Source organism: Salvelinus alpinus, chromosome 39 (assembly GCF_045679555.1).
Source record: "Salvelinus alpinus chromosome 39, SLU_Salpinus.1, whole genome shotgun sequence".
NCBI lineage: Eukaryota > Metazoa > Chordata > Actinopteri > Salmoniformes > Salmonidae > Salvelinus > Salvelinus alpinus.
The window spans coordinates 4,295,890-4,310,163 of NC_092124.1; the positions used below are offsets into that span (position 1 = coordinate 4,295,890).

At 53.3% G+C, this 14,274-nt stretch overlaps 1 protein-coding gene across 1 annotated transcript in view; it reads left to right on the plus strand.

Annotated features, from left to right (window-relative positions):
* Positions 1-13,577, plus strand: part of LOC139566668 (mucin-22-like) — a 54,026-nt gene extending 40,449 nt beyond the window's left edge. Inside the window, exons 7-14 of the mRNA XM_071387924.1 lie at positions 3,554-3,748; positions 4,169-5,202; positions 5,456-7,407; positions 7,565-7,629; positions 7,754-8,172; positions 8,675-10,722; positions 13,044-13,188; positions 13,378-13,577. Of these exons, the coding sequence (XP_071244025.1) occupies positions 3,554-3,748; positions 4,169-5,202; positions 5,456-7,407; positions 7,565-7,629; positions 7,754-8,172; positions 8,675-10,722; positions 13,044-13,188; positions 13,378-13,577 (6,058 nt within the window). The remainder of the gene's footprint in view (positions 1-3,553; positions 3,749-4,168; positions 5,203-5,455; positions 7,408-7,564; positions 7,630-7,753; positions 8,173-8,674; positions 10,723-13,043; positions 13,189-13,377) is intronic.
* The last annotated feature ends 697 nt before the right edge of the window (positions 13,578-14,274 follow it).

Sequence of the window (14,274 nt, forward strand, 5' to 3'; positions counted from 1 at the left end):
GCCAAAGTTATTGCCAGGGACACAAGACCCGAACGTGTCCCAACATTTAAACTTGGGAAAATGCCAATTGCATTTCCTTGATTCCTTGCGTCCTCCCTTCTTACCTCCTTCTCAAAACATATTGTATGAGAAGGTCCCTGGGGACCCATAATAACCAGAAAATACCCAATTGTCATACTTGAGTAAAATAAAGATACCTTAATAGAAAACGACTCAAATAAAAGTGAAAATCACCCAGTAAAATACTACTTGAGTAAAAGTCTAAAAGTATTTTGGGTTGAAATATACTTAAGTATTGAAAGTAAATGTAATTGTTAAAATATACTTAAGTATCAAAAGTTTAAATCATTTCAAATTCCTTATATTAAGCAAAACAAATGTCACCATTTTCTTAAAATGTATTTTTACATATGAACAGCCAGGGGCACACTGTTTAGTGAGTCCGCCAGATCAGAGGCAGTAGATATGTTCTCTTAATAAGAGTGTGAATTGGACCATTTCACTGTCCTGCTAAGCATTCAAAATGTAACGAGTACTTTTGGGTGTCAGGGAAAATGTATGGAGAAAAAAGGAATGTAGTGAAGTAAAAGTAAAAGTAGTCAAAAATATAAATAGTCAAGTAAAGTACAGATACCCCCAAAAACTACTTAAGTAGTACGTTTGATTTTTAATTAGAAAAATTATTTGTATACGCTTTTTTTCTCCCCAATTGGTAGTTACAGTCTTGTCTCATCACTGCAACTCCCATACGGACTCGGGAGAGGCGAAGGTCGAGAGCCGTGCGTCCTCCGAAACACAACCCAACCAAGCCGCACTGCTTCTTGACACAATGCCCACTTAACCCGGAAGCCAGCCGCACCAATGTGTCGGAGGAAACACCTTACACCTGGCAACCATGTCAGCGTGCACAGCTAGCCACTGTGCCACTCGGAAGGCCCTTTAAGTAGTACTTTAAATAATTTTTACTTAAGTACTTTACACCACTGCCAAGGGAGCGCCTCTGCTGACCTTCTCATGCAATAGGTTTTGATAAGGAGGCAAGGTCCTGTCATTTGTGAAACTTAGAAAAGTATTCTTCAAACAATGTACATTTTTGATTGCTAGGCATACAAATAATTGCTAAGTATAAACATTTTGGGATTTGGCACAGTACGGCCTGAGCCTATGCCAAATTGTGGATTAGAAGCCAACCAGTCTGCCTAGAGGAGCAGCTGTGGTTGTTCTGCCTAACACAATATTCGCTCTCGAGTTTGAGTTAGTTGAGCAGTGGCTGTGTGTGTTTTAGTTCTGCAAAGCAATGTCCATCGATAAGATGAAATAATCAACTAATTGCATTCGTTCTTGAACCATACTTTCAATTATCAGTTCTAAACATGTATTTTTCTTCTCTTTGCTGCCTGCAGCATTATGCATTTTCCTGCATGAACATAATAGACAGTTGGTAAACCCAGCTTCCGCTGAGTCGGAGGAGTGCAAATGAATCCTGCTGTAAGATTCATTGTGCCATCAGGTCAAACCAATTACTAAAATGACGGAGTCACTCGGAAAACAAAATCATGACTCTCGAATCAGTATAAAAAAATTATGAATGGTCAGTGAACTGCACATTACTAGTAAAAAGACACATTTTGCCCGAAGCTTCCTTAAACATTTTGTTCACTGGGTCTGAGACCCGAATCCATCTGAAATGCCTCTGGAGTAGGTTACCACCTCTTCAAAACGGAAGACATTATTCTTCAGTCCCTTCAAGATTTTGTGATCCTGCGATTGGAAAATGTTTAGCAAAATCAACAATTCTCTGCATATCATGCGCGGGCTTGTTCATTTTACCAATCATTACCGCATAGCACAGTCCAATCACCGCACAACTCATTTTAATGTAATGCCAAATGTAAGAAATACATCAGGCAGAAATGACTCCAAACTCGTCATACTGGCTGTATTGCTGCCTGCTTGAATGGCAATAGCTCAGATACACATTAAAACCCTTGAGCAAATTTCCGGAAATCTAATTGGCCAAACATCCGCCGATATCGGCCTTCCACATCTGCGGTGAAAGGTTTGTCAGACCAACGTCTGTAGCGTCCGAATGGTTTAGCCTAGAAACTATTAACCCCTCTATGCAAAGGTGAGTCGCTCATGAACACGTACATGTCGGTTGTTTTGCTCTAGGATGCCACCAAGCCTCACAAGATTTGCCTGAAAGCAGCCAGGTACTAGTTAAAACAAATGATTGAAGTATGTATGGAAGTAGTTTAGTGCCTAAAAAAGGAATTAAAGGTCTGTTTTAAAAGCAAAAGCTTCCTGAGCTTTCGTATATCTCTCAGATATAGGACAGACACTTCAAATTCCCCCTTAAATGTGCTGGGCATGATGAAACAATTCCAAAAAAAAACAATGATAATTTCCATTCCATCAACAGTACTTACGGCAACAACAATCTTGACAAATGTGTCAGCACAATCAAACACAGCTGAGCCCACAATAATCACAGGTGCTCCAACAACAACCACAGCAGCTGCCACAACATCCACAACTGCCCCAACAACAACCACACCTGCACCATCAACCACAACTGTCCCCATGACAACCACAGCTGCCACACAGACAGCCACAGTTGCCCCACAGACAACCACAGCTGCCCCACAGACAACCATAGCTGGTGTTACAACAGCTGCACCATTGACAATAGATTCTGCAAATACCACCGAAGATGCCACCACGAAAACTACAGCTGCTGCCACAGCAACCAAAGCTGCCGCTATGACTACAGCAGCAGCAGACACCACTAAAAACACAGTGGCTCAAACGACAACCCCAGCTGCCGCCGCAGAAACCACGGCTTCTCCGACATCAACCACAGAAGACCCCATAATAACAACAACTACAGCTGCGGCTACAACAAACACAGTTGTCCCCACGACAACCACAGCTGCCCCACAGACAACCACAGCTGGTGTTACAACTACAACAGCTGCACCATTGACAACAGATGCTGCAAATACCACCGAAGATGCCACCACAAAAACTACAGTGGCTAAAATGACAACCCCATCCATTGCCACAGAAACCTCAGCTGCTCGCACAACAGCAGCAGCACCAACGACAACTATAACTGCGGCTACAACAAACACAGCCGTCCCCACAACAACCACACCTGATTCCACAACAACCACAGCTGTCCCCACAACAACCACAGCTACTCCAACAACAACCACAGCTACTCCAACAACAACCACAGCTGCTACCGCAGAAACCACATATGCACCCACAACAACCACATCTTCTCCGACAACAACAGCTTCTTCTACAACAACCAAATCTTCTCCAACAACAACAACAGCAGCTCCAACAGCCACAACAGCTTACTCTAAAACAACCACAGCTTCGACAACAACAACCACAGCCATCCCCACAACAACCACAGCTGCTCCCACAACAAACACAGCCATCCCCACAACAACCACAGCTGATCCCACAACAACCACAGCCATCCCCACAACAACCACAGCTGATCCCACAACAACCACAGCCATCCCCACAACAACCACAGCTGCTCCCACAACAAACACAGATGCACACACAAGAACCACATCTTCGCCGACAACAACTACACCATCTACAACATCCATAACAGCTTCCTCCACAACAACAACTACAGAAGCTCCCACAACCACAACAGCTTCCCCTACAACAGCCCCAGCTGTTCCCACAACAAACACAGTTGCTCCCACTACAACCACAGCCGGTATTACGATGACCACAGCTGCACCAACAACAACTACAGAAGCTCCCACAACAACCACAGTTGCGGCTGCTAAGACAACTACAGCTCTGGCTACAACAACTACAGCTGCTCCCTTAACAACAACAGCAACATTTTCCACAACAACCACAGCTGATGATACGACAACTACAGCTGTGGCTACAACTACAGCCATCCCCTCAACAACAACAGCAGCTCCAACAACCACAACAGCCTACTCTAAAACAACCACAGCTTCTACAACAACAACCAAAGCTGATTCCACAACAACCACAGCCATCCCCACAACAACCACATCTGCTCCCACAACAACCACAGATGCACACACAAGAACCACATCTTCGCCAACAACAACTACAGCATCTAAAACATCCACAACAGCTTCCTCTCCAACCACCACAGCCATCCCCACATCAACCACAGCCGTTCCCACAACAACCACAGCTGCCCCCACAACAACCGCAGCTGCATCCACAACAACCACAGAAGCACCCACAACAGCCACAGAAGCACCCACAACAACCAAAGAAGTACCCACAACAACCACATCTTCTCCGACAACACCTACAGCAGCTCTGACAACCACAGCCATCCCCACAACAACCACATTTTCTCAAACAACAACTACAGATGCTCCCACAACCACATCCCTCCCCACAACAACCCCAGCTGCTCCCACAACAACCACAGATGCACACACAACAACCACATCTTCGCCAACAGCAACTACAGCATCTACTACATCCACAACAGCTTCCACTACAACCACCACAGCCAGTCCCACATCATCCACAGCTGTTCCCACAACAACCACAGCTGCCCCCACAACAACCACAACTGCACCCACAACAACCAAAGAGGCACCCACAACAACCACATCTTCTGCTGCAACAACTTCAGCAGCTCTGACAACCATAGCCATCCCCACATCAACCACAGCCATCCCCACAACAACCAAAGAGGCACCCACAACAACCACATCTTCTGCTGCAACAACTACAGCAGCTCCAACGACCACAAAAGCTTCCTCCACAACCACCACAGCCAGCCCCACATCAACCACAGCTGTTCCCACAACAGCCACAGCTGCAACCACATCAACAAAATCTGCACCCACAACAACCACAAAAGCACCCACAACAACCACATCTTCTCTGATAACACCTACAGTAGCTCCAACAACCGCAGCCATCCCCACAACCACAGACGCACACACAACAACCACAGATGCACCCACAACAACCAAAGATGCACCCACAACAACAACAGATGCACCCACAACAGCCACATCTTCTCCGGCAACAACTACAGCAGCTCAGACAACCACAGCCATCCCCAGAACAACAACAACAGAAGCTCCCACAACCACAACAGCTTCCCCTACAACAGCCCCAGCTGTTCCCACTACAACCACAGCGGCTCCCACAACAACCACAGTGGCTCCCACAACAACCACAGCGGCTCCAACTACAACCACAGCGGCTCCCACTACAGCCACAGCGGCTTCCACTACAACCACAGCGGCTCCCACTACAACAACAGAGGCTCCCACTACGACCACAGCGGCTCCAACTACAACCACAACGGCTCCCACTACAACCACTGCGGCAACCACAATGACCACAGCGGCTCCCACAACAACCACAGCTGATGTTACAACAACCACAGCGTCTCCAACAACATCCCCAGCTGCTCCCACAACAACCACAGCCGCTGTTACAACAAGGACAGCGGCTCCCACTACAACCACAGCGGCTCCCATTACAACCACAGCGGCTCCCACTACAACCACAGCGGCTCCCACTACAACCACAGCGGCTCCCACTACAACCACAGTGTCTCCCACAACAACCACAGCGGCTCCCACAACAACCACTGTGTCTCCCACAACAACCACAGCGTCTCCCACAACAACCACAGCGGCTCCAACTACAACCACAGCGGCTCCCACTACAGCCACAGCGGCTTCCACTACAACCACAGCGTCTCCCACTACAACAACAGAGGCTCCCACTACGACCACAGCGGCTCCAACTACAACCACAGCGGCTCCCACTACAACTACAGCGGCTCCCACTACAACTACAGCGGCTCAAATTACAACCACAGCAGCTCCCACAACAACCACAGCTGATGTTACAACAACCCCAGCGTCTCCCACAACATCCCCAACTGCAACCACAACAACCACAGCCGATGTTACAACGACCACAGCGGCTCCCACTACAACCACTGCGGCTCCCACTACAACCACAGCGGCTCCCACTACAACCACAGCGGCTCCAACTTCAACCACATCAGCTCCAACTACAACCACAGCGGCTCCCACAACAACCACAGCATACCCCAAAACAACCACAGAGGCTCCCACAACAACCACAGCGACTCCCACAACAACCACAGCGGCTCCAAAAACAACCACAATAACCATAACAACCACAGCGGCTCCCACTACAACCACAGCGAAACCCACTACAGCCACAGCGGCTCCCACTTCAACCACATCAGCTCCCACTACAACCACAGCGGCTCCCACTACAACCACTGCAGCAACCACAACAACCACAGCGTCTCCCACAACAACCCCAGCTGCTCCCACAACAACCACAGCTGATGTTACAACAACGACAGCTGCTCCTACTACGACCACAGCGGCTCCCACTACAACCACAGTGGCTCCCACTACGACCACAGCGGCTTCCACTACGACCACAGCGGCACCCACTACAACCACAGCGGCTCCCACTACAACCACTGCGGCAACCACAACCACCACATCGGCTCCCACTACAACCACAACGGCTCCCACTACAACCACAGCGGCTCCCACTTCAACCACATCAGCTCCCACTACAACCACAGCGGCTCCCACTACAACCACTGCGGCAACCACAACAACCACAGCGTCTCCCACAACAACCCCAGCTGCTCCCACAACAACCACAACTGATGTTACAACAACGACAGCTGCTCCCACTACAACCACAGCGGCTCCCACTACAACCACTGCGGCAACCACAACCACCACATCGGCTCCCACTACAACCACAACGGCTCCCACTACAACCACAGCGGCTCCCACTACAGCCACAGCGGCTCCCACTACAACCACAGCGGCTCCCACTACAACCACTGCGGCAACCACAACAACCACAGCGTCTCCCAAAACAACCCCAGCTGCTCCCACAACAACCACAACTGAGGTTACAACAACGACAGCTGCTCCCACTACGACCACAGCGGCTCCCACTACAACCACAGTGGCTCCCACTACAACCACATCGGCTCCCACTACAACCACTGCGGCAACCACAACGACCACAGCGGCTCCCACTACGACCACAGCGGCTCCCACTACAACCACTGCGGCAACCACAACCACCACATCGGCTCCCACTACAACCACAACGGCTCCCACTACAACCACAGCGGCTCCCACTACAACCACAGCGGCTCCCACTAGAACCACAGCGGCTCCCACTACAACCACAGCGGCTCCCACTTCAACCACATCAGCTCCAACAACATCCCCAGCTGCTCCCACAACAACCACAGCCGATGTTACAACAAGGACAGCGGCTCCCACTACAACCACAGCGGCTCCCACTACAACCACAGCGGCTCCCACTACAACCACAGCGGCTCCCACTACAACCACAGCGGCTCCCACTACAACCACAGCGGCTCCCACTAAAACCACAGCGGCTCCCACTACAACCACAGTGTCTCCCACTACAACCACAGTGTCTCCCACAGCGGCTCCCACAACAACCACTGTGTCTCCCACAACAACCACAGCGGCTCCAACTACAACCACAGCGGCTCCCACTACAGCCACTGCGGCTTCCACTTCAACCACAGCGGTTCCCACTACAACAACAGAGGCTCCCACTACGACCACAGCGGCTCCAACTATAACCACAGCTGATGTTACAACAACCACAGCGTCACCCACAACAACCCCAGCTGCTCCCATAACAACCACAGCTGTTGGTACAACAACGACAGAGGCTCCCACTACGATCACAGTGGCTCCAACTACAACCACAGCGGCTCCCACTACAACCACTGCGGCAACCACACCGACCACAGCGGCTCCCACTATAACCACAGCGGCTCCCACTACAACTACAGCGGCTCCCACTACAACTACAGCGGCTCAAATTACAACCACAGCAGCTCCCACAACAACCACAGCCGAAGTTACAACGACCACAGCGGCTCCCTCTACAACCACTGCGGCTCCCACTACAACCACAGCGGCTCCAACTTCAACCACATCAGCTCCAACTACAACCACAGCGACTCCCACAACAACCACAGCGGCTCCAAAAACAACCACAATAACCATAACAACCACAGCGGCTCCCACTACAACCACAGCGGCTCCCACTACAGCCACAGCGGCTCCCACTTCAACCACATCAGCTCCCACTACAACCACAGCGGCTCCCACTACAACCACTGCGGCAACCACAACAACCACAGCGTCTCCCACAACAACCCCAGCTGCTCCCACAACAACCACAGCTGATGTTACAACAACGACAGCTGCTCCCACTACGACCACAGCGGCTCCCACTACAACCACAGTGGCTCCCACTACGACCACATCGGCTCCCACTACAACCACTGCGGCAACCACAACGACCACAGCGGCTTCCACTACGATCACAGCGGCTCCCACTACAACCACAGCGGCTCCCACTACAACCACTGCGGCAACCAGAACCACCACATCGGCTCCCACTACAACCACAACGGCTCCCACTACAACCACAGCGGCTCCCACTACAGCCACAGCGGCTCCCACTTCAACCACATCAGCTCCCACTACAACCACAGCGGCTCCCACTACAACCCCAGCTGCTCCCACAACAACCACAACTGATGTTACAACAACGACAGCTGCTCCCACTACGACCACAGCGGCTCCCACTACAACCACAGTGGCTCCCACTACAATCACATCGGCTCCCACTACAACCACTGCGGCAACCACACCGACCACAGCGGCTCCCACTACGACCACAGCGGCTCCCACTACAACCACTGCGGCAACCACAACCACCACGTCGGCTCCCACACCAACCACAACGGCTCCCACTACAACCACAGCGGCTCCCACTACAACCACAGCGGCTCCCACTAAAACCACAGCGGCTCCCACTACAACCACAGCGGCTCCCACTAAAACCACAGCGGCTCCAACTACAACCACAGTGTCTCCCACTACAACCACAGTGTCTCCCACAGCGGCTCCCACAACAACCACTGTGTCTCCCACAACAACCACAGCGGCTCCAACTACAACCACAGCGGCTCCCACTACAGCCACAGCGGCTTCCACTACAACCACAGCGGCTCCCACTAAAACAACAGAGGCTCCCACTACAACCACAGCGGCTCCAACTACAACCACAGCGGCTCCCACTACAACCACTGCGGCAACCACAACGACCACAGCGGCTTCCACTACGACCACAGCGGCTCCCACTACAACCACAGCGGCTCCCACTTCAACCACATCGGCTCCCACTACAACCACAGCGGCTCCCACTACAACCACTGCGGCAACCACAACCACCACATCGGCTCCCACTACAACCACAACGGCTCCCACTAAAACCACAGCGGCTCCCACTACAACCACAGCGGCTCCCACTACAACCACAGCGGCTCCCACTTCAACCACATCAGCTCCAACAACATCCCCAGCTGCTCCCACAACAACCACAGCCGATGTTACAACAAGGACAGCGGCTCCCACTACAACCACAGCGGCTCCCACTACAACCACAGCGGCTCCCACTACAACCACAGCGGCTCCCACTAAAACCAAAGCGGCTCCCACTACAACCACAGTGTCTCCCACTACAAGCACAGTGTCTCCCACAGCGGCTCCAACTACAACCACAGCGGCTCCCACTACAACCACTGCGGCAACCACAATGACCACAGCGGCTCCCACTACAACCACAGCTGATGTTACAACAACCACAGCGTCACCCACAACAACCCCAGCTGCTCCCATAACAACCACAGCTGTTGGTACAACAACGACAGAGGCTCCCACTACGATCACAGTGGCTCCAACTACAACCACAGCGGCTCCCACTACAACCACTGCGGCAACCACAACGACCACAGCGGCTCCCACTACAACCACAGCGGCTCCCACTACAACTACAGCGGCTCCCACTACAACTACAGCGGCTCCCACTACAACTACAGCGGCTCAAATTACAACCACAGCGGCTCCCACTACAACAACAGCGGCTCCCACTACAACCACAGCGGCTCCAACTTCAACCACATCAGCTCCAACTACAACCACAGCGACTCCCACAACAACCACAGCGGCTCCAAAAACAACCACAATAACCATAACAACCACAGCGGCTCCCACTACAACCACAGCGGCTCCCACTACAGCCACAGCGGCTCCCACTTCAACCAAATCAGCTCCCGCTACAACCACAGCGGCTCCCACTACAACCACTGCGGCAACCACAACAACCACAGCGTCTCCCACAACAACCCCAGCTGCTCCCACAACAACCACAGCTGATGTTACAACAACGACAGCTGCTCCCACTACGACCACAGCGGCTCCCACTACAACCACAGTGGCTCCCACTACGACCACATCGGCTCAAACTACAACCACTGCCACAACCACAACGACCACAGCGGCTTCCACTACGACCACAGCGGCTCCCACTACAACCACAGCGGCTCCCACTACAACCACTGCGGCAACCACAACCACCACATCGGCTCCCACTACAACCACAACGGCTCCCACTACAACCACAGCGGCTCCCACTACAGCCACAGCGGCTCCCACTTCAACCACATCAGCTCCCACTACAACCACAGCGGCTCCCACTACAACCACTGCGGCAACCACAACAACCACAGCGTCTCCCACAACAACCCCAGCTGCTCCCACAACAACCACAACTGATGTTACAACAACGACAGCTGCTCCCACTACGACCATAGCGGCTCCCACTACAACCACAGTGGCTCCCACTACAACCACATCGGCTCCCACTACAACCACTGCGGCAACCACAACGACCACAGCGGCTCCCACTAAGACCACAGCGGCTCCCACTACAACCACTGCGGCAACCACAACCACCACATCGGCTCCCACTACAACCACAACGGCTCCCACTAAAACCACAGCGGCTCCCACTACAACCACAGCGGCTCCCACTATAACCACAGCGGCTCCCACTTCAACCACATCAGCTCCAACAACATCCCCAGCTGCTCCCACAACAACCACAGCCGATGTTACAACAAGGACAGCGGCTCCCACTACAACCACAGCGGCTCCCACTACAACCACAGCGGCTCCCACTACAACCACAGCGGCTCCCACTAAAACCACAGCGGCTCCCACTACAACCACAGCGGCTCCCACTACAACCACAGTGTCTCCCACTACAACCACAGTGTCTCCCACAGCGGCTCCCACAACAACCACTGTGTCTCCCACAACAACCACAGCGGCTCCAACTACAACCACAGCGGCTCCCACTACAGCCACAGCGGCTTCCACTACAACCACAGCGGCTCCCACTACAACAACAGAGGCTCCCACTACAACCACAGCGGCTCCAACTACAACCACAGCGGCTCCCACTACAACCACTGCGGCAACCACAATGACCACAGCGGCTCCCACTACAACCACAGCTGATGTTACAACAACCACAGCGTCACCCACAACAACCCCAGCTGCTCCCATAACAACCACAGCTGTTGGTACAACAACAACAGAGGCTCCCACTACGATCACAGTGGCTCCAACTACAACCACAGCGGCTCCCACTACAACCACTGCGGCAACCACAACGACCACAGCGGCTCCCACTACAACCACAGCGGCTCCCACTACAACTACAGCGGCTCCCACTACAACTACAGCGGCTCCCACTACAACTACAGCGGCTCAAATTACAACCACAGCGGCTCCCACTACAACTACAGCGGCTCCCACTACAACCACTGCGGCTCCCACTACAACCACTGCGGCTCCCACTACAACCACAGCGGCTCCAACTTCAACCACATCAGCTCCAACTACAACCACAGCGACTCCCACAACAACCACAGCGGCTCCAAAAACAACCACAATAACCATAACAACCACAGCGGCTCCCACTACAACCACAGCGGCTCCCTCTACAGCCACAGCGGCTCCCACTTCAACCACATCAGCTCCCGCTACAACCACAGCGGCTCCCACTACAACCACTGCGGCAACCACAACAACCACAGCGTCTCCCACAACAACCCCAGCTGCTCCCACAACAACCACAGCTGATGTTACAACAACGACAGCTGCTCCCACTACGACCACAGCGGCTCCCACTACAACCACAGTGGCTCCCACTACGACCACATCGGCTCAAACTACAACCACTGCGGCAACCACAACGACCACAGCGGCTTCCACTACGACCACAGCGGCTCCCACTACAACCACAGCGGCTCCCACTACAACCACTGCGGCAACCACAACCACCACATCGGCTCCCACTACAACCACAACGGCTCCCACTACAACCACAGCGGCTCCCACTACAGCCACAGCGGCTCCCACTTCAACCACATCAGCTCCCACTACAACCACAGCGGCTCCCACTACAACCACTGCGGCAACCACAACCACAGCGTCTCCCACAACAACCCCAGCTGCTCCCACAACAACCACAACTGATGTTACAACAACGACAGCTGCTCCCACTACGACCATAGCGGCTCCCACTATAACCACAGTGGCTCCCACTACAACCACATCGGCTCCCACTACAACCACTGCGGCAACCACAACGACCACAGCGGCTCCCACTACGACCACAGCGGCTCCCACTAGAACCACTGCGGCAACCACAACCACCACATCGGCTCCCACTACAACCACAGCGGCTCCCACTACAACCACAGCGGCTCCCACTACAACCACAGCGGCTCCCACTACAACCACAGCGGCTCCCACTACAACCACAGCGGCTCCCACTACAACCACAGCGGCTCCCACTTCAACCACATCAGCTCCAACAACATCCCCAGCTGCTCCCACAACAACCACAGCCGATGTTACAACAAGGACAGCGGCTCCCACTACAACCACAGCGGCTCCCACTACAACCACAGCGGCTCCCACTACAACCACAGCGGCTCCCACTACAACCACAGCGGCTCCCACTAAAACCAAAGCGGCTCCCACTACAACCACAGTGTCTCCCACTACAAGCACAGTGTCTCCCACAGCGGCTCCCACAACAACCACTGTGTCTCCCACAACAACCACAGCGGCTCCAACTACAATCACAGCGGCTCCCACAACAGCCACAGCGGCTTCCACTACAACCACAGCGGCTCCCACTACAACAACAGAGGTTCCCACTACGACCACAGCGGCTCCAACTACAACCACAGCGGCTCCCACTACAACCACTGCGGCAACCACAATGACCACAGCGGCTCCCACTACAACCACAGCTGATGTTACAACAACCACAGCGTCACCCACAACAACCCCAGCTGCTCCCATAACAACCACAGCTGTTGGTACAACAACGACAGAGGCTCCCACTACGATCACAGTGGCTCCAACTACAACCACAGCGGCTCCCACTACAACCACTGCGGCAACCACAACGACCACAGCGGCTCCCACTACAACCACAGCGGCTCCCACTACAACTACAGCGGCTCAAATTACAACCACAGCAGCTCCCACAACAACCACAGCCGAAGTTACAACGAGCACAGCGGCTCCCACTAAAACCACTGCGGCTCCCACTACAACCACAGCGGCTCCAACTTCAACCACATCAGCTCCAACTACAACCACAGCGACTCCCACAACAACCACAGCGGCTCCAAAAACAACCACAATAACCATAACAACCACAGCGGCTCCCACTACAACCACAGCGGCTCCCACTACAGCCACAGCGGCTCCCACTTCAACCACATCAGCTCCCACTACAACCACTGCGGCTCCCACTACAACCATTGCGGCAACCACAACAACCACAGCGTCTCCCACAACAACCCCAGCTGCTCCCACAACAACCACAGCTGATGTTACAACAACGACAGCTGCTCCCACTACGACCACAGCGGCTCCCACTACAACCACAGCGGCTCCCACTACGACCACATCGGCTCCCACTACAACCACTGCGGCAACCACAACGACCACAGCGGCTCCCACTACAACCACAGCGGCTCCCACTACAACCACAGCGGCTCCCACTACAACCACTGCGGCAACCACAACCACCACATCGGCTCCCACTACAACCACAATGGCTCCCACTACAACCACAGCGGCTCCCACTACAGCCACAGCAGCTCCCACTTCAACCACATCAGCTCCCACTACAACCACAGCGGCTCCCACTACAACCACTGCGGCAATCACAACAACCACAGCGTCTCCCACAACAATCCCAGCTGCTCCCACAACAACCACA